Source organism: Rhinichthys klamathensis, unplaced genomic scaffold (genome assembly GCF_029890125.1).
Source record: "Rhinichthys klamathensis goyatoka isolate OS25496 unplaced genomic scaffold, OSU_Roscu_1.1 h1tg000191l_1, whole genome shotgun sequence".
In the NCBI taxonomy this organism is placed as follows: Eukaryota; Metazoa; Chordata; class Actinopteri; order Cypriniformes; family Leuciscidae; genus Rhinichthys; species Rhinichthys klamathensis.
Window position 1 is genome coordinate 7,216,834 of NW_026606717.1, and position 25,597 is coordinate 7,242,430.

Consider the following 25,597-nt stretch of genomic DNA (forward strand, 5'->3'; position numbering starts at 1 on the left):
GCATCATTACTCCATTCAGTGGCACACGATCCTTCAGAAATCATTATAATTTGCTGATTTGATACTTATTATCAATGATGGAAACAGTTTAATATTTTTTCTGAAACCTGTGATACTTTTTTTTCTGACAGCACTAATATATGTAAATTGTTATATACATCGTTCTGCTTGTTTGTATCTTTGTTTGTAGATGTTATGTTAGTTTGTTTCATTTAAAAATTAATAAAAACAATAACAAAAGAGAAGGCTGCTAGGTTTCGAATCATGACAGCCTGTTTAAAAACTGAATATGAGATATGACAGCCGTTCACATAGGCTACCATCATAAAAACACTGAAGCCTCTCTTGACGTTTCAAATGGTCTTAATTCATAATTTACTGAGCTGAAAGGGTAAAGGAAAGAGTGAATCTGCAAAAACAACAACCCCCCAAAAGGTGGATGTATAATTAATGGCTGACATTAAGGTGTGCCGAAGGAAAAGCAACAATCTGAGGAGATTTGATGAGACAGCGGGGTGTCTCGTGTGCCCAGGCCGAGCTGAGCGTCGCAGCCTCGGGCGAAGCCACAGGCGCTGAGCTGCCGTCCATATGGACCGAGCGCGCACACGTCGGCGCGCGCCACGAAACTGCAGGCTCGCGGTCACGCACTGAAGCGCGCACTCCTGACAGGGGATGCGAAGGAAATGTGTGTATTAGCAGCAGTACGTACTGTCTTTGTTTTAAAGTTCCCAAAATTAGTGTTCAAACTTTAAGCGCGATTCAAAATTAGACAAAATTGATCAAAGGATTCAATAACGTAGCCTACTAATTCAAATTAATTTACAAAACATGCTTCTTAAAGGTGTCAAATTGTGCATTTTAGGGAATCTTTGAAAAGCAGCACTTTGACGCGCAGTGTGATGGTAGCTCGCGCCTGGGGCAAAGATGGGAATTAGACACATTTTAAATTAATGACTAAAAAAAGCAAATCGCTTCAAGAGACGAAAAAAAATATGACAGGCTTTCGAACAAGTAATGCGTTTTATGATTTAACTTGACAATTCCTGCTAAAGTGCGATTGGCATGAATGCAAGTAGGGATGTTTCTCTCCTTTTTATGATGTTATTCGCATGAAGAAACTCTCTGGTCAGCGGTGCAAAAAATATTAGTGGACAAGAGCTTTCTGCAGTATTTTTTTATTTTTGGATGTTCTTGCACTTGGTGGAGAGGGGAAAAAACTGTTAAACTAATCTAATCCACCTTTGGAGAGCAAGCACAGATGTTCATCTCTAATGTAATTCCCATTCAATTTCCTAAGTGCAGTCCCCAAGTGCAAACTAGTTTAGTGTTATGTTTAGCTTGCAAATTTCGTTTTAATAAATAATGAATGCATTAAAACCTGGAGATCAATTGCGAGCTGAGGAATCATAAAAGCGGGCCGTAAGTGCCGCGTGCGTTTGCTGATTTGGACACTTTCTGTGTTTCAGTCAAGTTTTACAGATCCCCTAGCCTAGCATATTTATAGGTTCTATCTGAAAATCAAGTGAGCTCCCTACCTAGACAGCATATTGAGCTGCTGACTTGGAACGGGACAACTTGCTGCGCGTGCATACAGGACGCGTTCTTGCGTTCCGGAGCCCAAGCACCGACTCTTTTTCAACACCGGCTCCATTTTTTTTATGATTTTTATAGCTTTCTCTTCACTTAAAATTTAGACGAAACGCGCATTAGGTCTCTAAAAGTGTAGTCCGATTCCTGAACAATTGATTCTGATGAGCCGGTTCTTTTTAGTGAATCAAAAACCTAGAGCCTGAACGAATGACTCTATGAGTCGGTTCTTTTTAGTGCATCAAAACGATCAAAACACACAGCAGCACCAGCTATATGACTTTAAAAGTACTTTTAAGTGAATCAAAAACACTTACGAATCAGTCCCGCAGAAAGAACTAATAAGTTCATTCATGATGCTCGAAATTAAGGTAGGCCTACTTAAAGATAGACAATATGAGTTCTGTTGTAATCAGTGATTTATTTATTTTTAATTTAAAAGGATTCCTTTTTGCTTGTTAATACTTAAAACATGCTATTAAAAATATATTTTTATTTAGCTATTAAAAAAAATCTAGGACCAATATCTTACATATGTCACGATTAAGACGTCTGTGTAAAGACTTTTAAAAATTGTCTTTGTAAACACCTTTTGCAATAATTAATCTGATTTATCTGTTCTGTTGAACTATGATCTCATTATTTGACTGCTGAAGGCAGTAATGCATTAAGAGTTGCATTTCTTTCATCCAAATATCTATTCTTTACTTAAAAAAATTATTTTCATGATTTGTTATCACACTTTTTTATCTTTTGTCAAATCAACTTAGATAATTAATGTGGTTCAGATAACTTAATATTTTGAGTTTCTATTTATTATTCCAATCTCCTTCATTGTATTAACTCAAATGTTTTATTTCAATGAACTAAATTAAGGCAACCAGGTAACTTACTTTTTTTTAATTAAACCAACAATATTTTTTTTTACAATGTAACAGTAAATGAATCGTGCAATAAGGGAACTGTAAAGGAATCATTAAGAGGAAACAGAATCAGTATCGTAAAAATTCTTTCAGATTCTCATTCCTATCAGTTTTGTTGGTCAATATACACATGCATGAGACGAATGCCCTTGGCCACTGCGTCGCATCTTGTTCTAGAAGTGTTTGTGTGACCCGTTTAATTCTGTTGCGCTCTGGCTGGCTGATTTGAATACAAAAAATGTGCCCTATTTAAACACCCCCTAAATAGGCAGCTCACTATAGGTTGAGACACAGCCGTCACCAGGCTGGCGATCATCCTCGCTTGTTTCGCCGTGGCTGTCCCATACAAACTGATGCAAAAGACACCCATTTGCCCCAGCTTAGACCTTCTCCCAATGAGCCTGTGCTGAAGGAGGAGAGAGAGAGAGAGAGAGAGAGAGAGAGAGAGAGAGAGAGAGAGAGAGAGAGAGAGAGAGAGAGAGAGAGAGAGAGAGAGAGAGAGAGAGAGAGAGAGAGAGAGAGAGAGAGAGAGAGAGAGAGAGAGAGAGAGGGAGAGAGAGGAGGCGAGGGGCCAGCACGCACATTAGTTTCAGCCATCTGGTAGCGGGACGGTGGATGATGTTTAAATCTGACTATAAAAGCGATGCTTGCGAAGGTGAACTGTAAAGCAACGATGCCGAGGAGCAAATTCAATTTCAGGGGGGCCCATTGCTCGGGCAATTTCATTATCCGACCGTATGCTGCAATCTGACAAGAAGAGTGAAAAGCGCAGCGCTCCGCACCTCATTCTCTTATTGTCCATTTTGCCTGGACTCAAAATTAAACAAAATAATGTTGTAAAACGGTCTCTCCCCCGCTCACTTTCTCCTCGCTCTCGTTTCTAATTAGATGTGCACGGCAGATTGATTCAGAACTGCGCAAAGCCCAATAAAGTGACGGGGGATTCTTCTGGAGGTTGTGCTGGGGATGTTAAAAGGTTAATTACCGAACCTTGCCCAGAATGACCATCTGGATATATGCGCACTCTCCCTCTCTCCCTCTCTCTTAAACACACATGTGCATCTCCACACACACATTCACTGTGCAAAAGTGCAATTTAAGACCACGTTCCTGAACCTACTCCCTCCCAACCAATTTTCAATACCTGACCTTTTACCTGTGAGAAAGTAAGAAATGGAAATAGAAGATTGAAAATACTGGACCTGATGCAAAACACTTAATGGAGACTTAAAGTTGCAGATAAGCAGTACTAGGTTTTGAACTTTTAGACTCTATATATATATATATTATACAATATTAAATGTAATTATTATTGTATTCTTTTTTTTTTTAAATAAGACCATTGATTTGTAAAGTCAAATTAAGGGAAGTGTATTTCTAAACAGGATATATATATATATATATATATACACACATATACATAGATGCATATACACAACATTGTGACTGTCATTGCGCTAAAAGCAAAGACTCATGCCGTTTATTAGAGACTTTTGCCTTTGGACACTCAGAAAAAAAAAGGTATAAAAGCTGTCACTGTGGCGGGACCCTTTCAAAAGGTACACCTTTTTGTCTAAAGAGTGCATATTAGCACCTCATAGTTACATATTGGTACCAAAAGTGTACATATTAGTACCCAAATGGTACATATTATAACCTTTTTAAAGGGTATCGTCCCAGTTACAGCTTTTGTACCATTTTTTCTGAGAGTGGATGATAAAGGTCTTTATAGGTGTACTGCTCCCTTGAGTCCCACCACACCAATCACACACACACACACAAGCTGATATTGCTAGAGGAGCCTGAGAACACTAATGCATCTGTCATGATAACAAGCTAAAAATAACATCTCCACACCAAACAGAGCCACAGATCCAGGAGAGGTGCTTCATTGATTTATGCAACACTGCATCTTATCCCAAATGAGACGTGGGACATCATCCAGAATCAAACGGATATCAAACAAGAATTCAAATCTGGCCCTGGATATGACATGGGTCAAAAGCGCATTAAATGATACTGACGTCTATTTATGTGAGCCTCACTCTGTGGAGCAAATAACAGAAGAAAGTGAAATGCAACCGAAGTATGACCCCTAGTCCAAAGAGCTGTCGATGTATAAGGAAGAATAGAAGACAAAAACGTCAAATATTGGAAGCCCAAAAGTTTCTAAGTACTTAGCGTAGAATGATCATCAAAGTTTAAGGAGTAAATGTAGCCATTTACCAAAATGTCCCAATGAAGACTAAATCCAGCAGCTCCAGGAAAAGGTAACATAAATATTATTAGGACAAAAAGTAAAAAATGCTTGCTGATGTTTTTTTTTTTTATTAATCTTTGCCTAACTTAAATCCTCGCCAGTTCAATTAGTGCAATGATTTATTAAAATGTGCCTCCAACCAAATAAAGTGTATTAAAAGGCAGATGGAATAGCCTACTATTAAAATGTGCTATTCATTTTTATAGGCCTATATCCTTGCAAGTTCATATTTTTAGTTTATTTGAATCGTTTTTAGATAATAAAATGCCCATGTTTGCGCTGTAATAAACATGTTTGCTATAAGCGAGTCTCGTAAAAACTGGTAAAGCGAGGAAAATGAATCAAAAAGATTTTGGAGAGCGATTCTTGCTTGATTCTGGAGAAAGCTGTTCATTTTATGATTTATTATTACTTCTGTATTTTCCTCGTGACAGTTATTTGCTTTGAAACGAACAACGAACTGCAGGTGGTTTGGCAGAAATAAAAACTGACTGAACCTATTTTAGACAAAAGTTTGATTTTGGATTTTTAGGAAGTTTTGAAAAGTACACAAGTAGCACTTTATAATAACTTTATAATAACTTATGAAAATATTTAGCCTAGGCTATATTTAAATGTAACTAATTTAGATCACGTGTATTAAAATAGAAACGTCATAAACGTAGGCTAATCGATATTTTCCCACATATATTCAAATGTATATGTGCGTTAAATCATTTTGTTTGTTATAATGAAAGTTGTCATAAAGTGTACCAACTTTGCCAACTCCGCGAGCTCTGAATGAACTTGAAAAGAGCATCAGTTTCCACAGCTCGGTGTAAATCTGAAGTGTATGTGATATAAGTCTTGCCTGGCATTGGTGCAGTCGTTATAAAGCGCCTCGAAGTCTTTTCGGGTGATGAGTTTGCACCGGTTCACGCCCGGCTGGATGGCCCCGAGTCCGCGCAGGATCCGCACCTGCTCCACCGTGCACACCACCGGGCATATATCCAGCCGCTTCAGCTTGGTGTAGACGGTGTGCAGTCCGCCGACGAGGTGCTTCAGGAACAGGTCGAACACCTGCGGGAGACAGATGAGCTCCTGACCGTCCACGGTGAACGAGGCCACTTTCACCCCGTGCACCTCCACCATCTTACACTCGTTATTATGGACACCGCCGGGTCCGTTCCCGTTCGTGCCTCCGCCGCCGCCACCGGTGCCGGTGATGAAAGAGTTGATCATGCTGCTGGTCAGTCGCGGGGACTCGGCCGGGCTGGAGTACAGAGAGTCGGGACGGAACAGGCTGCTCGCGCCCCCGGGAGTGGAGGTCGGTGAAAGCACCGGAGGAGTTGCTGATACGGCCATAGTTTATACGAAGTTTCCTCCTTTCCGTACTTTTTGAGTCAAGCACACCTTTGCTGGCTCCTCGCACTGTTTCGCGGCTTTCACTCGGTGTTTCTCATGCGTCTCCGGTAGCCACTGCTGATAGTCGGTAATGTGCAACTACCTTCCTCGCGAGTGAGATGGATAGAAGTGTATCGCACTCAGCGATTCAATTAGCCAGCCCACTACAGGCCAGAGTGACAGCTCTCTCAGCCAATAAGGAACACGATGGCACACGCCTTCAAATATCATTGGCCATCTGCCAGTCATGGGCGGGAACTTGTCTTCTCACTATCAAAAGCCAGTGCAACTTTTTAGATTGCTGTTAGACAGATGGTAGATATATTTCATCGGAGTTTTTACCTTTTAATGATAATTTTAGTAACACGTCGTTAGTGAATCCGTCCAACTTTATAAAATGCTTCTTAATAATGACTTTGTAGAAGTTATTGAAAGTTACCATAAAAACACTTCTATTATTATGGCATAGGCTTGAATAGCAACAATGTACTTACACCTTTATAATATAAGACTTCTTCTACTAATATATCCAACTGTAATATTAACAAATATTAAATATGACAGCTGAACTGTTCACAGTCTGTCCTGCATCCCTCTGATATCATCAAGACAACATGAAAGATACATGACTTATTATGCTTCTTATTTGCAATAAGGCCCAATACATTATTGCTATTAACTGTATAACTTGCAACACATAAAGGTAAACTGAGGTGAACTAACTTTACTGCCTAAGCTTTGAATAAGCACTTCTGTTGTTATATAACATTGCTTTTTAGGTAACTTATAAAAGATAGAGTTCCGCTGTTTAAACATTTGGCCTAATTTGAAGCGACATGTGAAGTGGCTTGCGTAGAATTTCTAGTAGGTTATTATGGTGCTAGTATAATTGGCGTTTGTCATCATTTGAGTTATTGTACCCATATGTTAAAAAAACTTGACACAGATTATTTTTACTTCAAATTAGCATCTGCTTATTTTCTCAAACATCCAATGGTGTTTGTTTTATTTCCATTTATTTTCCCCCCTTAACATTATAAACTAATTCAATGATATTAACAGAAGAACAGACCCTCTGAAAATATATGGAGTGACTTCAATAGAGAACAACGTTCTGCATGAAATTGTATATATAAAAAATCTACAACATGTGGTAAAAATGTCAGTCTCAATACAATTTTTTTATTTTTTATTGTAACACATTTGATTCACGTTTTTCCTTTCAATACTTTATCTTTGCTCTCATTATGAACCACTTATTGAAGCAAATGAGGACCTTTGTTAATGAGAATCTTTATACAGGTCGAAAAAAGTCGTTGTAAAATGAATGTAGGAATCATGCTTAACCTTTGAGCCCTTGCAACTTTTGTGGGAAGATTAATATTGTAATGAGTGTCTAAATGCCATGCAAATTTCTGCCAAGTACCTGCTGAAATTAAAAAGCTAGGTGGCAATCTAGAAAATTAGATACATATTTTACCTAGCTTTCAATCGCACCTCAACCCTTCGTCTTATATTTAATCTTAATGAATACCTGATTATCATACCTGGCCCTGCAAGGCACACACATGCACCGCCCCCTTCAGCACCGCCCCAATGCTCAATATGCATATTCATCACTTATACACACGTGTGTAATAGATCTTTATATATATATATATATATATATGTGTGTGTGTGTGTGTATAGCATGTTAGTAGTCTAAGGAGTATTAGATTTAAACACGTGGTTTCAGTGTTAAGCCTTTATCATCTGAGAAATCCACATTATAATGTCTTATAGGAATACCATTAAGTAATTCGTTTTTCTCAATTGCTAAAACACTAAACCCTATTGTCTGAACCAAATGCTCAGTTGCCTGAACCCACTGATTGAATCAATCACTCTTTTGGCAAAACCATAAGCACTTTTCACCTGTTTAGACACAACTTGCCAACACATTTTCATTGTGATGCACCCGTGCTGCATAATGGTGAGCACAGGTGACAAAAGTCAAACACAATTAAAGCACAGTTGTCACCACTTGAACACAACAACTCAAAATTGATCACACTTGTGGCTAATTATGTGAGGGAACATATACAGTAAGCCAGTTCAGAGAGCACTGGTTTGTGAGGCCCTGGATATAAATCTGAGAGGATTCTGAGAGAGTTTTCACAGAGCCCTCCAAGTTAGAGACTGGTTCAATATGAACCAAGGTTTTACAGTATTACTGTACAGTAATCTTTGCCTTCCACCGTACTCCCCTTTCCTAAACCCCATTGAGGAATTCTTCTCCTCATGGCGGTGGAAGGTATATGAATGCCAACCTTACATGGTAAATCTCCTGCAAGCCATGGGACTTGCCTGTGGTGACACAGGTGTGGAGGCATGCCATGCCTGGATAAAGCATGCCAGGGGTTTTTCCCCCGTTGCCTGACCAAACAAAATGTGGCCTGTGATGTGGATGAAGTCCTGTGGCCTGACCCAGTACGGAGACATGATGCTGTGGCTGAGTAATGCACTTACAGTTTTTCTCAATTGTTTACACACAAATTCAGGTACTTGAGACACAATGACCACAACATGTAAGTCATTCACCAACCCCCTGAACCAATTCTGCTAAACTACAAGCACAATTCCTGCTTTACACTCAAATTGCAGTTCTAAAACACACTTTTTTCAAAACACTACACACAATTCTCTGCTTTTGGCACAATTTTCATGCAGAAAATATCTTGTTTTCACAAGGAACACACTGCCATTCAAATATGCATACTGACAAAGGGCAAACACCTTTCACACAGTTTTACAATTAGCAATCAGAGCTTTAGCATAACAGACCATAACTGTATACAGTAAATGTTTCTGTTGTTTTGTATGTAGACCACTGTATGTGCAACTTTGTGTTGGTTGAATTGTAAATGGTGTACATTGTTTTTGTGCGAAAAATAAAATACACTCACCTAAAGGATTATTAGGAATACTGGTTGAACTGAATGTCAGAATGGGAAAGAAAGGTGATTTACTGTAAGCAATTTTGAGCGTGGCATGGTTGTTGGTGCCAGACGGGCCTGCCTGAGTAATTCACAATCTGCTCAGTTACTGGGATTTTCACGCACAACCATTTCTAGGGTTTACAAAGAATGGTGTGAAAAGGGAAAAACATCCAGTATGCGGCAGTCCTGTGGGTGAAAATGCCTTGTTGATGCTAGAGGTCAGAGGAGAATGGGCCGATTGATTCAAGCTGATAGAAGAGCAACTTTGAAATAACCACTCGTTACAACCGAGGTATGCAGCAAAGCATTTGTGGACCCACAACACGCACAACCTTGAGGCGGATGGGCTACAACAGCAGAAGACCCCACCGGGTACCACTCATCTCCACTACAAATAGGAAAAAGAGGCTACAATTTGCAAGAGCTCACCAAAATTGGACAGTTGAAGACTGGAAAAATGTTGCCTGGTCTGATGAGTCTCGATTTCTGTTGAGACATTCAGATGGTAGAGTCAGAATTTGGCGTAAACAGAATGAGAACATGGATCCATCATGCCTTGTTACCACTGTGCAGGCTGGTGGGGGTGGTGTAATGGTGTGGGGGATGTTTTCTTGGCACACTTTAGGCCCCTTAGTGCCAATTGGGCATCGTTTAAATGCCACGGCCTACCTGAGCATTGTTTCTGACCATGTCCATCCCTTTATGGCCACCATGTACCCATCCTCTGATGGCTACTTCCAGCAGGATAATGCACCATGTCACAAAGCTCGAATCATTTCAAATTGGTTTCTTGAACATGACAATGAGTTCACTGTACAAAAATGGCCCCCACAGTCACCAGATCTCAACCCAATAGAGCATCTTTGGGATGTGGTGGAACGGGAGCTTCGTGCCCTGGATGTGCATCCCACAAATCTCCATCAACTGCAAGATGCTATCCTATCAATATGGGCCAACATTTCTAAAGAATGCTTTCAGCACCTTGTTGAATCAATGCCACGTAGAATTAAGGCAGTTCTGAAGGCGAAAGGGGGTCAAACACAGTATTAGTATGGTGTTCCTAATAATCCTTTAGGTGAGTGTATATTTGTTACTGTGTATTTGTGTGTTCTGAGTATAAAAACAATATTCTCAAATATTTTACAACACACTTATGTATGTACTGTCTGTAGTAAGTGTAACACTGAACAAAAAAAAGGCCTAAGTCATTATGATGAATGGAGAAGAAGTGTTTTCCATTCATCATAGTGTTTTACATTGAGCACATCAGTGTTCAACTGGTTCTTATAAATGTCTATTCATATGATGGTTTGTGTGTGTCATTTGAAAACAAAATACCATTTTGAGAAGAAATAACATTGTTTTGAATGTAAAGTTTCATTTTGCAGGAGATGTTCTGAGAATATGAGGCATTCTGAGAATATGAGGCATTCTTTCAGAAAATGTGTGTAAACAATCAAGAAAAACTGTATTTGTATTTTTTTGTACTTTATTTTTACATGGGCTTACTGTACACAAGTGGCAAATGCACAAGATTTCTGTTTTGTCTTTTTGTACAAGTGCTAAATGCACAGGTTTTTTGTTTTGTTTTGCAACATGCATTTAGCCGTGAACAATAAACATTTATTTCTCCAGCTTCATGTCCTGAGCATTGTGTTTTCTATTTGTCTACGTAGTGTTTAGTGACTGTTCAGTAGTGTTTTTAATTTTGATTGACTTGGGGCACGATTTGACAACATAGTTCAGTTTTGAGCACAGATTGAACTGTTTTGAGGTGAAAGTTTGGTTTTGCAAGAAGAGTCTGAGGTTTTGTGAATATAGCTTGAAAATTGGGGTTTGTGTTCAGAAAAGGAGAGCAGCTTTCAAGAAATGTGTCTTAGCAATCGAGAAAAACTGTAATCATATAAAATAAGACAAATCCTACTTACTAAAAGAGCTGACGTCTGTTAATCTAAATGTAAAAGTCAAGCAATTAAACAATCTTCTTTCTAAGTAATATTATCAATAAAAATTAAGAGAAGCTGCAACGCATTCTCACCCCAAGGCGTCACTAAAATGACAATTTTGACCATGCTTCAATATTCGACGCTTTAGGCACCCTTGAGGTAAGACAAGAGTGAACAAAAGATGAGGCAAGAAGAAACAAGCTGAGCACAGAAGAGATGAGAAGAGACAAGTTGATGAAATGATGACATAACTTGAGACAAAGTGAGAGGGAAGGAGTCATACAATAAGAGAAGATGATACTTGAAGAGAAGAGACGAAACAAGAGGAGACCAGGAAAGAAGGGGGAAATGAGACAAAAACAAGCTGAGCAGAGAAGAGATAAGAAGATGAAAGATGAGTACAGGTGAGACAAATTAAGACGAAAGGAGACAAGAAGTGACAAGTTGAGCATTGAAGAAAGGAGATAAAAGCGATAAAATGGATAGCGATGGGACAAAGTGAGAGGGTAGGAGTCATACAATGAGAAAAGATGATCTACGTGAAGAGACGAAACAAGAGGAGACGAGCAGAGAAGAGAGAAGACGAGACAAAACAAGACAAGAAAAGACAAGTTGAGCTTTGATGAGAGGCAATGAAATGATGACGAAGAAATTAATCCATAACAATGGATAGTGATGAGACAAAGTGAGAGGGAAGGAGTCACAATAAAAGAAGATGATATACTTGAAGGGAAGAGATGAAACAAGAGGAGATGAGCAAAGAAGAAGAGAAACGAGACAAAACAAGCTGAGCAGAGAAGAGAAGAGACAAGAGGAGGCCGGATGAGATGAGTACAGGAGAGACAAATCGAGATGAGAGGAGACAAGAAGTGACAAGTTGAGCATAGAAGAGAGGAGACACTGTAATGACACAAAACGTGAAGCGATAACAGTGGATAGCGATGAGAAAAGGTGAAAGGGACGGAGTCATACAATGAGAGAAGATACTTGAAGAGAAAAGACAAGAAAAGACAAGCTTATAGGAAAGATGAGTCGAAAAAACATCTGAGACATAGAGAAGAGACAAAATGATATAATACAAGACATGTGACGCGATAACAATGGATATCGATGAGACAAAGAAGAGGTAAGGAGGAAAGTGAGAGGAAAGGAGTCATAAGATGATGAAGAAAAGAGACGAACCAAGAAGAGACGAGCAGAGAAGAGAGGAGGAGAAAACAGATGAGACAAGACAAGAAAAGCTAAGCACAGAAGAGTCAAGATCAGGCAATGGAATTAGGCTGGTGAGACAAATTGAGAAGAGATGAGAAAAGAAGAGACAAGTTAAGACAAGATGAGCATATGCTAGATGAGAGGAGACAAAAAGAGACAAGTTGAGCATAAAAGAGACGAGATGAGAAGAGACAAGATGAGGCAAGACGAGATGAAAAGAGAAGAGATGAGAAAAGAGGAGACAAACAAGTTGAGCATAGATGAGATGAGTCGAGACCAGAAGAGACAGTTAAGCATTGAAAAGAAAATAGAAAAGCAAAAAACAGAAATACAGAGATGTGATGTGAAGAGATAATGATAATGATTAGACAAAGTGAGTAGGAAAGGAGTCATATATGATACAACGAGTCAAGTAGAGAAAAGAAGAGAAGAGACAAGAGAAGTTGAGCGTAAAAGAGATGAGATGAGGACAAGATGACAAGATGAGACAAGCTGGGAATAGAAAAAAAGATGAGATGAGACAACACAAGAAGAGACAAGTTAAGCGTCAAGACCAAAAGAGACAAAATGATCAAAAAAGAGAAAGAAAAAAAACAGGAAAATTAGACATGTGCATAGTAACGGATACAGATGAGACAAAGTCGACAATACAATGAGATACAATAAGAGAAACAGATATAGAAGAGAAAAGATCAAACAAAAGACAAGCAGAACACAGACAAGGTTATAATAGATTTCTGGATTGAGACAAAGGAATGTTTTGAAATGGATGAGACAAGGTGAGACGGAGAGGAAGAGAGTTCATGTTTCTGACAGAGGCTGTGTTTTAATAGTCCTGTAAAATATTACACTGAGGCCAGAAGCAGATCAGCAGCCCCTCTTGGTGTAATGAAATGTTTCTGCATTCATTTCCACCTTACGCAAATCAATAACAACAATAAATTACAACTGATTTTAATTGAATGTTGTTTCTAATTTTACTGTCACTCGTGATAAATATTTATGTCTATTACAGCATTTTAAATTCATTACACTCCCAGATCTTTTTCACTCAACGGATTGCTACATACATCAGCAGTTCAGTAATCCATTTGGGCTGTGACACGTGCCAAAAAGTTGCCTGACTCTTAATTTAGGGTAAAATATCACCCTTTAATACTACTTAAGAAAAGACAAGCTGTCACTTGAGTATGCTCGACGTACTTAATTTCTCCGGGAAAGCCACCACAGATGATTTAAGGACACTCTTCTCACACTTGCTGCCAAATCACGGGTGACTGGACCTTTTTGCGTGAGCCTCGTGCTTTCGAAGACACACCGGCTGTGTGTGTACGGCACTGTCCATCAACAAAAATTACTCTGGGAGAAAAGTGGCCAAAGGAGGTTAACTGTTTCGGTCACGTCAGACTGAAATGTGTTATTTCATTTTTCAACTCTAGGGTTGTGCTGTCTTCAGCGCTTTGAATGAGTGATGTGGACTTACGGTAATGGTGAACGTTACGTAGAAGGGTCCTGTTGTCCAGTAAAGTGCCTGTTGGAATCTCAAGGTGACCCTGATTTATTTATTAAAATGCTCCTTGGATTAATCTCAGTTTTCCAACAATTTTTTTTTTTTTTATGCAATATCTTTATTTTGCATAAAGCGAGTGAAGGCTATTTTTAGTTCCAATAAGATTTTTTGTTTTTGTATTGATTTTTTAAAATTATCATTTTATTGATTTTTTTTTTATTGTAATACGATTTATTATTGTATTATATTACTTGATTTTTTTTTTCTTTAAAACAAATCCCATTAGATTCTAATTACATGAAATGTCTTATTTAAAGGGATATCTCACCCAAAAATTTTAATTCTGTTCTCATTTACTCCAAACCTGTGTGACTTTCTTTCTTTTGCAGAACATAAAAGAAGATATTTTGAGTTTGGTAACCAAACGGTTTTGGTTACTGTTGACTTCCATTGTAGAAAAAAAAAAAAACACTTTTACTTAAAATAGTTAAATGAGTTAAATTACTAAAAAATAGTTTTTTTATGTTCCACAAAAGAAAAAAAAAGTCATACAGGTTTTGAAAGACATGAGGGTGAATAAATAATAACAGAATATTTATTTTTGGGTTAACTATCCCTTTAAATCAGGATAAATTAACACATTAACAAGCACTGTTATGATGTAATACTTTACCATTTAAAAAAATTAATGAGATTTGTTGTAAAGTAAAGTCGCAATGCAATGTACAATATTTTAAAAGAAATATTTATTTATTTATCTATCTATCTATCTATCTTGGCAGAGTTTCAATAAAAAAAATTAAAAGATAAAATGATACCTCTGTACTTGTGGCACGACAATATTTACATGTGTTTTATCAGCACTAATATGTATTCATCAGACCATTTCTGCATCACCCATGCATTCACGGACTGACACACTCTGATAACTGATCTCTAATTTAATTTATATTTACGGCGAGATTTATAATGCAATAATGTTCTCGTGGATGTTTCATTTGGAGAGTTTACGAGGGGCCTGACAGATGGTGTCATTGTGCGTTGCTTTGCCACTGCTCACCTCTCTCTATACTCAAGATGGCCACCCTCAAAAAGAGCTGAGGGAGAAATGAAATCAACTGTGAAGTCTCCTTGAATTCCACTTCAAAGTTGCAGTTAAGTATGAAAAACTTTGCCACAGTATTTAGAAATCCCTGACTGAACGAATGCCAGATCTTTGAACAAACACTGGCGGCAAAGCCTGCAACTTATACAGTCTAGTTATCGTTCCGGTGGCTCTGTTGATGAATTGTGTACTCTTTCCTTGTCAGAATCTTAATCTTAATCCCTCTTAATCAACATTTACTCTCCGAAGTGCTGGTACGATACAACAGTCAAGCAGGAGATGGTAGGGCCCGTCCTTGGAGACATCTTTACCCAGCCTGAAAGTATTAACGGGCAACAAAAAAGTAGACGCACTCTCCAAACACAGAGGCTGTGAATGAGGACTTTATCTCCACCGGCTCTTAGAAGCGAGCATCAAAGCCTGAGGAACTCACAGAAGACTATGACTAAAGGTGCGGGCTCTCGCAAGATAAAGAGCGCTTGATTCTTGCGGAAAGCATTGTAGCGCTCTTCGCCTTGATTTTGCTTTCAAAACCAGCCAGAACTAAATGCCTCTGAACATACGGGGTGATGGCACATGATGAAACCCAACACGAAATGATTTCAATCCACACAGGTTTTGCTTTTCATTTCTCCCTCAGATTAAAAAAAAAAGAGCCGAATCCCCCAGAGAACAAGCCGTTGACATGAAGACACCCCTCCATCACAAACACTGCGACAAACTCTCTTGTTAAAAGCATCCCTGGTGCGTCAGATATGAGAGAGAGGGAGAGCGAGCAAGAGAAGAAAAAAGGGTTCTCCTGTTGTAAGCCATCTGTCTTGTTTTCCGCTGTTGTTTTAAGCACGGACAAGACATGCTTAAAAAAAGCAGACTAAGGAAGATCAAGTGTCAGCAATCTGTCTTATTTGAAGCTATAAACACCTGTCCTCATTCCGGCCTAAGAAATAAGTATCAGTGACAAAGACTGTGATGTTAAAGTCAAGAAAGCTGTGGAAAAGGAAGGTCTTGAGGGTTATCAGTGCTGCCTCTTTCTGTTTCGGGAGATATGGTCATCTCTCTTTGTTTACCAATGAACTACACTACACACAAAAAAATGTTCTAGAGATCTACGGAATGCAGAAAATAGAAAGCGAGTTCTTCACAGCACGCTTATACAAGATGATTTTTCAAAACCCTTGACTGGCGATGAAGAAAGCCGCAGAAACATCTGGAACATGCAGATAGGAATATTCAGAGAATAGACAAAGCTGCTCTGAAATATATTCTCCGGTGCATTCTGGCATATCTCGAGATAAGGAGAATGTTCTTGAAATATATGAATTATAAGTGGGCAACCCCTTAAGCTTCTAAAAAGGCCCGTTGTTTTGTTTTAGGAGCAATTGGTTCAGAAGCTTACTTTGGAGATATGTGTAGTTTAATCATCTGACGGAAAAAAAAACTGGCGAAAGTTCTGTGAACTTATAACATCAACCAACATTCTTTTACAATGTTCTTTTAAAAACAACACAGTTTGTTTCAGATGCCAATTCCTGCCTACATGTTTCGGGTTCAAATACTTCTTAAAAATCAGTACCACCGAAAACAATCTGGACTCAGGACTGGACTGGGAAAACAAGCAAAAAAGCATACTGTTGTGAAAAATAACGAAGGTATATAACGTAAGGTAAATAAGGACAGTCTTCAACATAAGCCAAAAACTCGAAACAGTGTGCCGTGCACAAACAATACCGGACAAACAATAAGCGAAGGTGAGGAACTTCTACACATGGTGATGAACTAAATTATGAATGTAGCAAGGTTAGATGTTGTGGGAAGAAGGAGGCGGGAACCGGCGAACGCTCAACAACTTTTAATAATTAAATAAATCAACAAATACAAAAACGACAACTGCTGCCACATATAATAAAACACAGCATAAATCCAGGCCTGGCCTCTCTCGATCTTCACTGTCGAGAACGAAGCCCCAGTGGAAGGAACAAGGATGGCATTTATGGTGGGAGGAGCCAGGGAGGCAAAGATAGGAGGAGTGGCCAGGTGGTGGTTCAGAGTGGTTGTTGTCAGCCCACGATGGAATCAACAGGGGGAGGAACTAAGGTGGGGATTTGGCTGACAACACCCGAGGACCAACTAATGGAGATGAAGCCATAGGAAGTGGAGCCCAGGGCGCAGACGGAGAGCAGATGGGGACGGCCAACACCAATGGTCCAGGAGGCAGAGGCGGAGCTAAAGTGGGGAGCATCCGAGGTGGAAGCCAGAGTGCCTGAGAACTGAGGCAGAGCCGGTCAGACAGTCAGACTGAGGACCAAGGCATAGCCGGAGAGAGGCAGAGCCCACTGGAGCCGAAGGGGTGGAGAGATGGAGTGCAGAGGATGGCTTGAAAGTCCGTGGCGCAGGCAGGGTGGCGGCTGACCAAGGTGGAGCCGGAGGGACGAGGGAGCACGGTGGAGCCGTACGGACGACAGTCTCTAGTGGAGCCGAAAGAGGGAGGAGCCAAGGTGCAGCCGACAGGTCGATGGACCAAGGTGGAGTGACGAGATCAGTGGTTGGAGACGGAGCCGGGGGATCTACCTGCTGGACGAAGAAGGTGCTGGAAGACCTGAGGCTTAACCACACAACGGCATAGGGGAGAAGGCTGGGCTGACGGAATTGCTGACTGATGCAGTGGAGGTGGAAGAGGGAGATTAGGTGGGATCGGCGAGGATAACTCCTTCTGAATAAGATAAAGCATTATTCTGGGCAGGACCAGTGGGGATGATAAAGGTTCAGAAGGTACAGGGCAGCGTGGGAAGCTTTACTTCCATTTTCCAGTCTATCAAGCACTCCTCTGTGTCCAGCTCCACCAATGTCCTGTCTGTCACGGATGTTGCCGGCTCATGCACATGGTCAGATCGTCTGCAGTTGATGGCTGGCTGGGCTCTGGATGCAGCAACGATGGATGTTGGGTGGGGCTGGTGGGGTCTATGGACAGGACATTACACCTAGATGAACAAGATTCAGAATCATCATAAGCATTTGTATGATATAATAAAAAATAATTAATCATAATAAATCAAACAAGGGTCATTAATTAGAAAAAAAAGAAACAATTAATGTTTCCTTCACAAGCTTTCGGAAATCTCCTACTTCCCACTTCTGAAGCACTTCGCCGCATTCAAGTGCTTTGTATTGGAAAGAACAGGAATCATGAAGGACACCAGGTTTATCCTGGCTTATTTATTGGGAAATCTTATTAAAGTAAAAAAGATATTTATATAGCATCCCATTCATTCACAACTATAACAATAAACACACTAGATAGTCAGCTTGCTAAAGATCCTGGAATTTCTGTCAAATGCAGGCTATTTTCACAGTGTATAAAACAATATGCACTACTGTAATGACAATAAGGCGATGTAGCTGTTGTGGAAAAAAATAATAAAATCACAGCAGCAATCGTTGTGCCATATTTCAAGTTATGGCCCGCCCATCTCGGGAGCTTTGGTATCAAAATTATCCCTGAGCTTTCCAGTGGTAAATATATGACTTGAGAGGGAATTCATTTCCAATTTTTATCTAGGAAACTCCTAGTTAAACTCCTAGAAACTCATTTAGGCTATGATAATTCCGATAGCACGTGAATGCAGCATTATAATTCAATTAAAAAGCTGTCACAAGCTTCAAAACGACCTTTGCATTAGACTGTTTCTTTTTAATTTCTTTGTCATTAGGCCTTAATGTATTCTTGCATTTATATATATTTTTAATATCTCTAATAATGAACAGTTAGATGTCTTTAGTGTGTGTGTGTGTGTGTGTGTGTGTGTGTGTGTGTGTGTGTGTGTGTGTGTGTGTGTGTGTGTGTGTGTGTGTGTGTGTGTGTGTGTGTTTTAAATACATCTTGATAGCTTGCTGTCAGTGGCTGTGAGAGCCAGGAGGGTATTTTGACAGCTCATCATTAACACCTCTTCTCAAATACTGCTATTTGAAGAAACAATATTATGTTGTTGACAGCAGCTGGGAACATAAGCCATCTGCGAATAAAAAAAAAGTTTAGTTTTTCCGCCCATATCTAAAGTATTCTGATCCCTTTCAATAGCCTTAGCAGTATTTTGATCCCTTTTCAATAGCCTCAGCCTACCTCGGGGTGTCTCGTGAATATTAATGAGATACGGTCTGCTAAAACACTCTGAACTTTTTAAAAAGATAATGGAATATTTCATTGGTTCACATTTTGTGAATTAAAGACAATTAAACTAAAAGACTCGAACTTTCTTCACTATGTTATATTTGTTTATTTGGATAGACTATAGCCTACTTGCATAGTAGCCTATAGTTGTTTTGTCACAGTTGTAAAACATAAACAGAGCAGTGTCTTCAGTAATTCAAAGAATAGGACACATGAATGAAAAATGTCAACAAAAAAACGAGAATAACTTTTAATGCGTGTTCTAGAATATGCAGTATTTCATTTAGAAAAAGACAGTACATTTTTGGCTTCTGTGTGCTTAAATGGTATGGTTATAAAAAACATGAAGTGTACGTCACGCTATAGCGTGTCACGTGACAGTGTGTAGTTTCAAGATGGCTGCGGAGGATCTCCCATCTCAATTTGATGTTGTCATTCTCGGAACAGGTACGAAATGCCTACGTTAATATAATAATTTTTAATTGTTGGCTTTCCAGAAGTTTTATTTTGTGCCCGGTTTCGCTATGGAAAATGGGTGTTGGATGACAGTCTTGTTTTGCTACAGACACAGCGACAAATGAATGCTAAAAAGCTAATGTGTGTTTTGACATATGATGAGGAACGGCATTTATATATTTCTTTTGACAGTCATTTCACTGTTAAAATGTGTGATAGGATGGAAACGGAAAGATAGAGGAAAATAAATCCCAGAATAGCGTGTGACAGGCTGGTCATGAATGAGAGATGCTGAATCACAGATGAGTTGGAGAAGGTGATGGAGGAACATTGACTTCACTGTGTTTCTTCACTGTGTTTATTCACTGTGTTCATTCTGAATGTCACTGTCATTCCTTAGTCTAGTTACTTCATAACTGTGGATCATAATACTTGAGTTACATTCTGTTTTGATTCGTTGCTTAAATCGTAAGTTGGCCGTTTTTGAAGAGACACTTTCTGAAGTACAAGCATATCAGCATGGCTCAATATTAACTAGTATTTTGCTTATTAGTATGCATATTACTAGGATATATTGTCTGTTTATTAGTACTTATAAAGCACATATTAAAGCGTTATTCTGTTTGACCATATTCTAAATCTATTAATTCTACTCAATACATAAACTTAACTACTTTACTAACTATTAATAAGCATTAAAATTAGGAGTTTATTGATGCAAAAGTTGTTTTTAATAGTTAGTTAATAGTGAAAATTGGACCCTAATCTAAAGTGTGACCATAATATTAATAACAACTCTGTATTGTCTAGGGGTGTAACGATACCCTCATGTCACGATTCGATACATATCACGATACTGAACTCACGATACGATATTATTGCGAATCAAATTGCGATACTCCAAGACATATGATAAAAGGTTAACAAAAAATGTATTGTTGATTAAAATGCTAACTTTGATATTACATTGTGGGTTTAAATGAATAGGTTTGGACTTGGTGCTTGTTACCCAAGAACAATAGAGACACCAGAATAAAAATATTCATGATTCTGAAGCTGAAAATACAGAATTATTTTAGACGAATATGCTTGCACTCTGTCACTGACTAGATATATTTAAAATAATGTAGGCCACTTTTTACTGATAACAAGACATTTGGCATTATCCTGACCCGCAAATATTCCACCATTGCATTATTATACATTATAATCAACATTATGTATAGTAGTTTAATGTAGTACTAAAACTCTGAATTTTTTTTTTTTTTAATTCTCACACAGTCATTTTTAGTTTGGGGGAACTATCCACGATACATATTGTCACTATCCACGATACGTATTGTTGCATTTTTGTATTGCGATATATTGTGGCACGATATATTGTTACACCCCTAGTATTGTCAATTGTCAATATAAAAACATCTGCAATTCTCCAAACTTGATGCAAATTATATTAATGATAATAATTATTATTATTATTATTTTGAGTACTTGTTATTTCCAACAGGTGTAAACAGTTATTATTAAAAAATATTACAGTTTTTCACAATTGCTAAGACACATTTCTTGAAACCTTCACCAATTTTCTCAAAACATTAAAGGGGTGGTTGATTATGATTTCACTTAGTAACTTTAGTTAGTGTTTAATGTTGCTGTATGAGCATCAACAACATCTGCAAAGTTACAACGCTCAAAGTTCAAATCAAAGGAAGATATTTGCTTTTAAAGGGGTCATATAATGCCATTTTTGTACAAGTTAATATAAATGTTTAGGGTCTAAATGAAAACTTTGTAATATACTTTTATAAAAAATTCGTATTAGTATTTTAAGAAAACACAAATTTTACTTGGTCAAAAACAGCTCTGTTTTCAGCACACCGTTTCAGTGCATATGACTTTAAATGATAATGAGCTTCGCTCACTCCGCCCCTCTTTACTGCAGGCGTTTTGATACAAGGCACGTGGAGTGTTGCCTTGACAACAGTTGAGGGTATATTTTGGAGTAAGAATGGCAGTGGGAGTCTGGTCCGTGTACGTTTTGATAGTTTGTTTTCCAATTTGAAACGAAATAAGCAGAAACGAGAAAACGGCGCCTTATTCGTTTTAAAAAAAAAACGAGATTTCCGTTTTATTTAGTTTTTTAGTTCACAGGCAAAAACGAATAAATGACTTTAAAATTAGTTTTCTACATGTGGGCGGTCCTGAGACTCCCCCTTCCGCCGATTGGTCAAGCAAATCTGAGCATGTGACGTCATCAGTCGTCGCTCAGGCCATCCTTAAAAATATTCTTGTTTGCCGTAACCCGACCGACCCTGTCAATTTAGGACCGACCCAATTTTTAATTTTTTTTCCCTTTTAGTCCGACCGACTTGCCGGTTGTAAATTTGCATTAAGACCGACCTATTTTTTTTTTACTCTTCAAACAACTAATACAAATGCAATAAAATATAAATGCATGCTGCACATGTTCTTGTGAAATAAAGTATATTTTATATAAAATGACCATGAGTTTCAAGCATTATTTTTCACCATCATGATCAGGAAGTAACTCTCATAATACAATGAAACGGATAACTATATAGAATTATATTACACACAAAATCAATGTTTTAAAATGCTTATTGTACTTTACCTTAATGTATCATTGTAATACGTTAAAGTATGGTTTAGTGTGTAATAATGCCGTCTCGTGTCTAAGCAAATTACGCTCCAACGCGTTAGGTGGCGTTACTCGGTTTAGAACGTAAGCTCACCCCTCACTTCCGGTCCTGGCGCTGGTGTTAGAACGTAAGCTCCGCCCCTTACTTCCGGTTCTGGCGCTGGGGTTCTGAAACTGGTGGTGCTGCGGGTCTGCAGCTGGATACTATTGGCGCAGGGAGGAAGGAAGTGTTTGCTTGCGCGACCTAATCTCACCAGCGCCGCGCTGACCAATAAAACAGCACATCCCATACCGAAATGTACTAAATTACACTAAAGAAAATCGACCATTCCATAATATGTCAGGACTACTTAATAGGCCTATAGTTTCTACAATGCGCCTAGCCATTTGACCTCACTGATTTCCGTTAATAATAGCAGATGTGTATGGGTCCAATTTAAACGAATAGTGCCAAATGCGCTGTTTTATTGGTCGGCGCGGCACTGGTGAGATTAGTCCCTCTGAAAATCCACTCTTTCCCCCCAAATGAATGCAGCTGGAATTAATGCAATAAACATGTTTTTTGACAAAGATTTCAAATTGTTTGTTGTCTATAACCTGTATCAGAATGAGATTCGCAATGGTGCGCCCAAAGGCATGGGTTGAAGACACTGTCAGTGGCGTCACGATATGCAAATTTGTTTAAATTCATACCGACGTAATCACCATGACCAAAATTGTCCTTTTTTTTTTTCATTGAATTTTGAAAAAAAAAAATATAGACCTACCTACCGACCCTTTTTTTTTTTTTTTTTTTGCTGTTACTGCAAACCAAACTATTTTTAAGGATGGCCTCAGGTCTGTTCAACAAAATAATAGTCCTCTACTATGGCTACCGATTCTTAAACGGTACAGGGCAGGCCCTATTGGGCTTTCTTCTGTGCAACTTTACCGTTTCACAGAAATCTTTACATCAGAAATATTAAATATAAGTCTGCCACCAGCCTGTTTTATTTAGCTGTGGGGAGTTAAATCTGTTTGGTGAAGCTGCGCTTGACAGCGGCGAGCGGGAGAGGCTCTGACCAATGTTCAGTCAGCAGTGAGAAGAACTTTTCTTTTAGACAGTATAGCTCCGTTTTGACACGGGATTGTGATTTTTACTGAAACTGTAATAGCCGCGACCCGCGAGAATGATTGACAGGACGATAGCGGAGGCAATTAAAAGCACAATATAACTTCAGTTAACAAAAACACAATTAAAAAAGTGTTTAATACAAGTGACTTTTTCTTTGTTTTATTGTTTTTGTTGTTTTTAATCAAATAATTGTGAACGACAAACCGAGCCTTCGTTTTAAAGGGCGATTTCCAAATATATTAAAACTGGAGATAGACATACCTTTTCAAATTATAGGCCCGTTTCTTTGCTTTCACAATTTTCAAAAATATTGGAAAAATTATTTTATACAAGATTAAATGATTTTGTTATAAAATACAACATATTAAGAAAACAACAATATGGGTTTAGAAGTAATAGAACAACCTCACATGCATTAATAGAATTTGTGGAGAAAATATCTAACGCAATAGAAAATAAACAATACACAGTTGGGGTATTTTTAGATCTTAAAAAAGCATTTGACACTGTCGACCATGACATCTTACTAGAGAAACTGAAAAAATATGGAGTAAGAGGGGTAACTCACTCTTGGATAAGTAATTACTTAGACAAAAGGCATCAATATGTCCAAATAGATAATTGCAAGTCACAATTGGTGCAGGTAACGTGGGGTTCGCCAAGGCTCTGTGCTGGGCCCATTGCTTCATTGCTTTTTCTGTTATACATTAATGATATACACTCACCGGCCACTTTATTAGGTACACCTGTCCAACTGCTCGTTAACACTTAATTTCTAAGCAGCCAATCACATGGCGGCAACTCAGTGCATTTAGGCATGTAGACATGGTCAAGACAATCTCCTGCAGTTCAAACCGAGCATCAGTATGGGGAAGAAAGTTGATTTGAGTGACTTTGAACGTGGCATGATTGTTGGTGCCAGAAGGGCTGGTCTGAGTATTTCAGAAACTGCTAATCTACTGGGATTTTCACGCACAACCATCTCTAGGGTTTACAGAGAATGGTCCGAAAAAGAAAAAACATCCAGTGAGCGGCAGTTCTGTGGGCGGAAATGCCTTGTTGATGCCAGAGGTCAGAGGAGAATGGCCAGACTGGTTCGAGCTGATAGAAGGGCAACAGTGACTGAAATAACCACTCGTTACAACCGAGGTATGCAGCAAAGCATTTGTGAAGCCACAACACGCACAACCTTGAGGCGGATGGGCTACAACAGCAGAAGACTCCACCGGGTACCACTCATCTCCACTACAAATAGGAAAAAGAGGCAACAATTTGCAAGAGCTCACCAAAATTGAACAGTTGAAGACTGGAAAAATGTTGCCTGGTCTGATGAGTCTCGATTTCTGTTGAGACATTCAGATGTTAGAGTCAGAATTTGGCGTAAACAGAATGAGAACATGGAAACATCATGCCTTGTTACCACTGTGCAGGCTGGTGGTGGTGGTGTAATGGTGTGGGGGATGTTTTCCTGGCACACTTTAGGCCCCTTAGTGCCAATTGGGCATCGTTTAAATGCCACGGCCTACCTGAGCATTGTTTCTGACCATGTCCATCCCTTTATGGCCACCATGTACCCATCCTCTGATGGCTACTTCCACCATGTCACAAAGCTCTAATCATTTCAAATTGGTTTCTTGAACATGACAATGAGTTCACTGTACTAAAATGGCCTCCACAGTCACCAGATCTCAACCCAATAGAGCATCTTTGGGATGTGGTGGAACGGGAGATTCGCATCATGGATGTGCAGCCGACAAATCTGCGGCAACTGTGTGATGCCATCATGTCAATATGGACCAAACTCCCTGAGGAATGCTTCCAGCACCTTGTTGAATCTATGCCACGAAGAATTGAGGCAGTTCTGAAGGCAAAAGGGGGTCCAACCCGTTACTAGCATGGGGTACCTAATAAAGTGGCCGGTGAGTGTATGTGAGGTTTCCAAAGTATTAAAACTGATATTATTTGTGGATGATACAAACTTATTTTGTTCTGGTGACAATCTGAAACAACTTCTGGATACAATGGGAAAATAAATGGCACTGCTAAAAAATTGGTTTGATTAGAATAAACTAACATTAAATATAAGTAAAACAAAATATATTGTATTTGGTAATCGTTTATCAAATACAATAGCTAAATTAATGATTGATGAAGTTGAAATAGAAAGGGTGTCAGCTATTAAATTTCTTGGAGTGATTATAGACAATAACTTAAATTGGAAGCCCCATATACCTTATACTAAGAACAAGATCTCAAAGTCAGTTGCAATATTATATAAAGTTAAAGATTTCTTAAATGA

General features: G+C 38.8%; 2 protein-coding genes across 3 annotated transcripts in view; one reads left to right on the forward strand and one right to left on the reverse strand.

Annotated features, from left to right (window-relative positions):
• The window catches only part of dacha (dachshund a), a 168,922-nt gene extending 162,635 nt beyond the window's left edge, over positions 1–6,287 (reverse strand). For both annotated transcript variants that reach the window (XM_056262249.1, XM_056262248.1), the window contains exon 1: positions 5,621–6,287. In XM_056262249.1, coding sequence (XP_056118224.1) covers positions 5,621–6,114 — 494 coding nt within the window. In that variant the 5' untranslated portion in view covers positions 6,115–6,287. The remainder of the gene's footprint in view (positions 1–5,620) is intronic.
• A 13,152-nt stretch (positions 6,288–19,439) lies between these two features.
• The window catches only part of chm (CHM Rab escort protein), an 88,481-nt gene continuing 82,323 nt past the window's right edge, over positions 19,440–25,597 (forward strand). Inside the window, exon 1 of the mRNA XM_056262247.1 lies at positions 19,440–19,516. Within this exon, the coding sequence (XP_056118222.1) occupies positions 19,465–19,516 (52 nt within the window). The 5' untranslated portion in view covers positions 19,440–19,464. The remainder of the gene's footprint in view (positions 19,517–25,597) is intronic.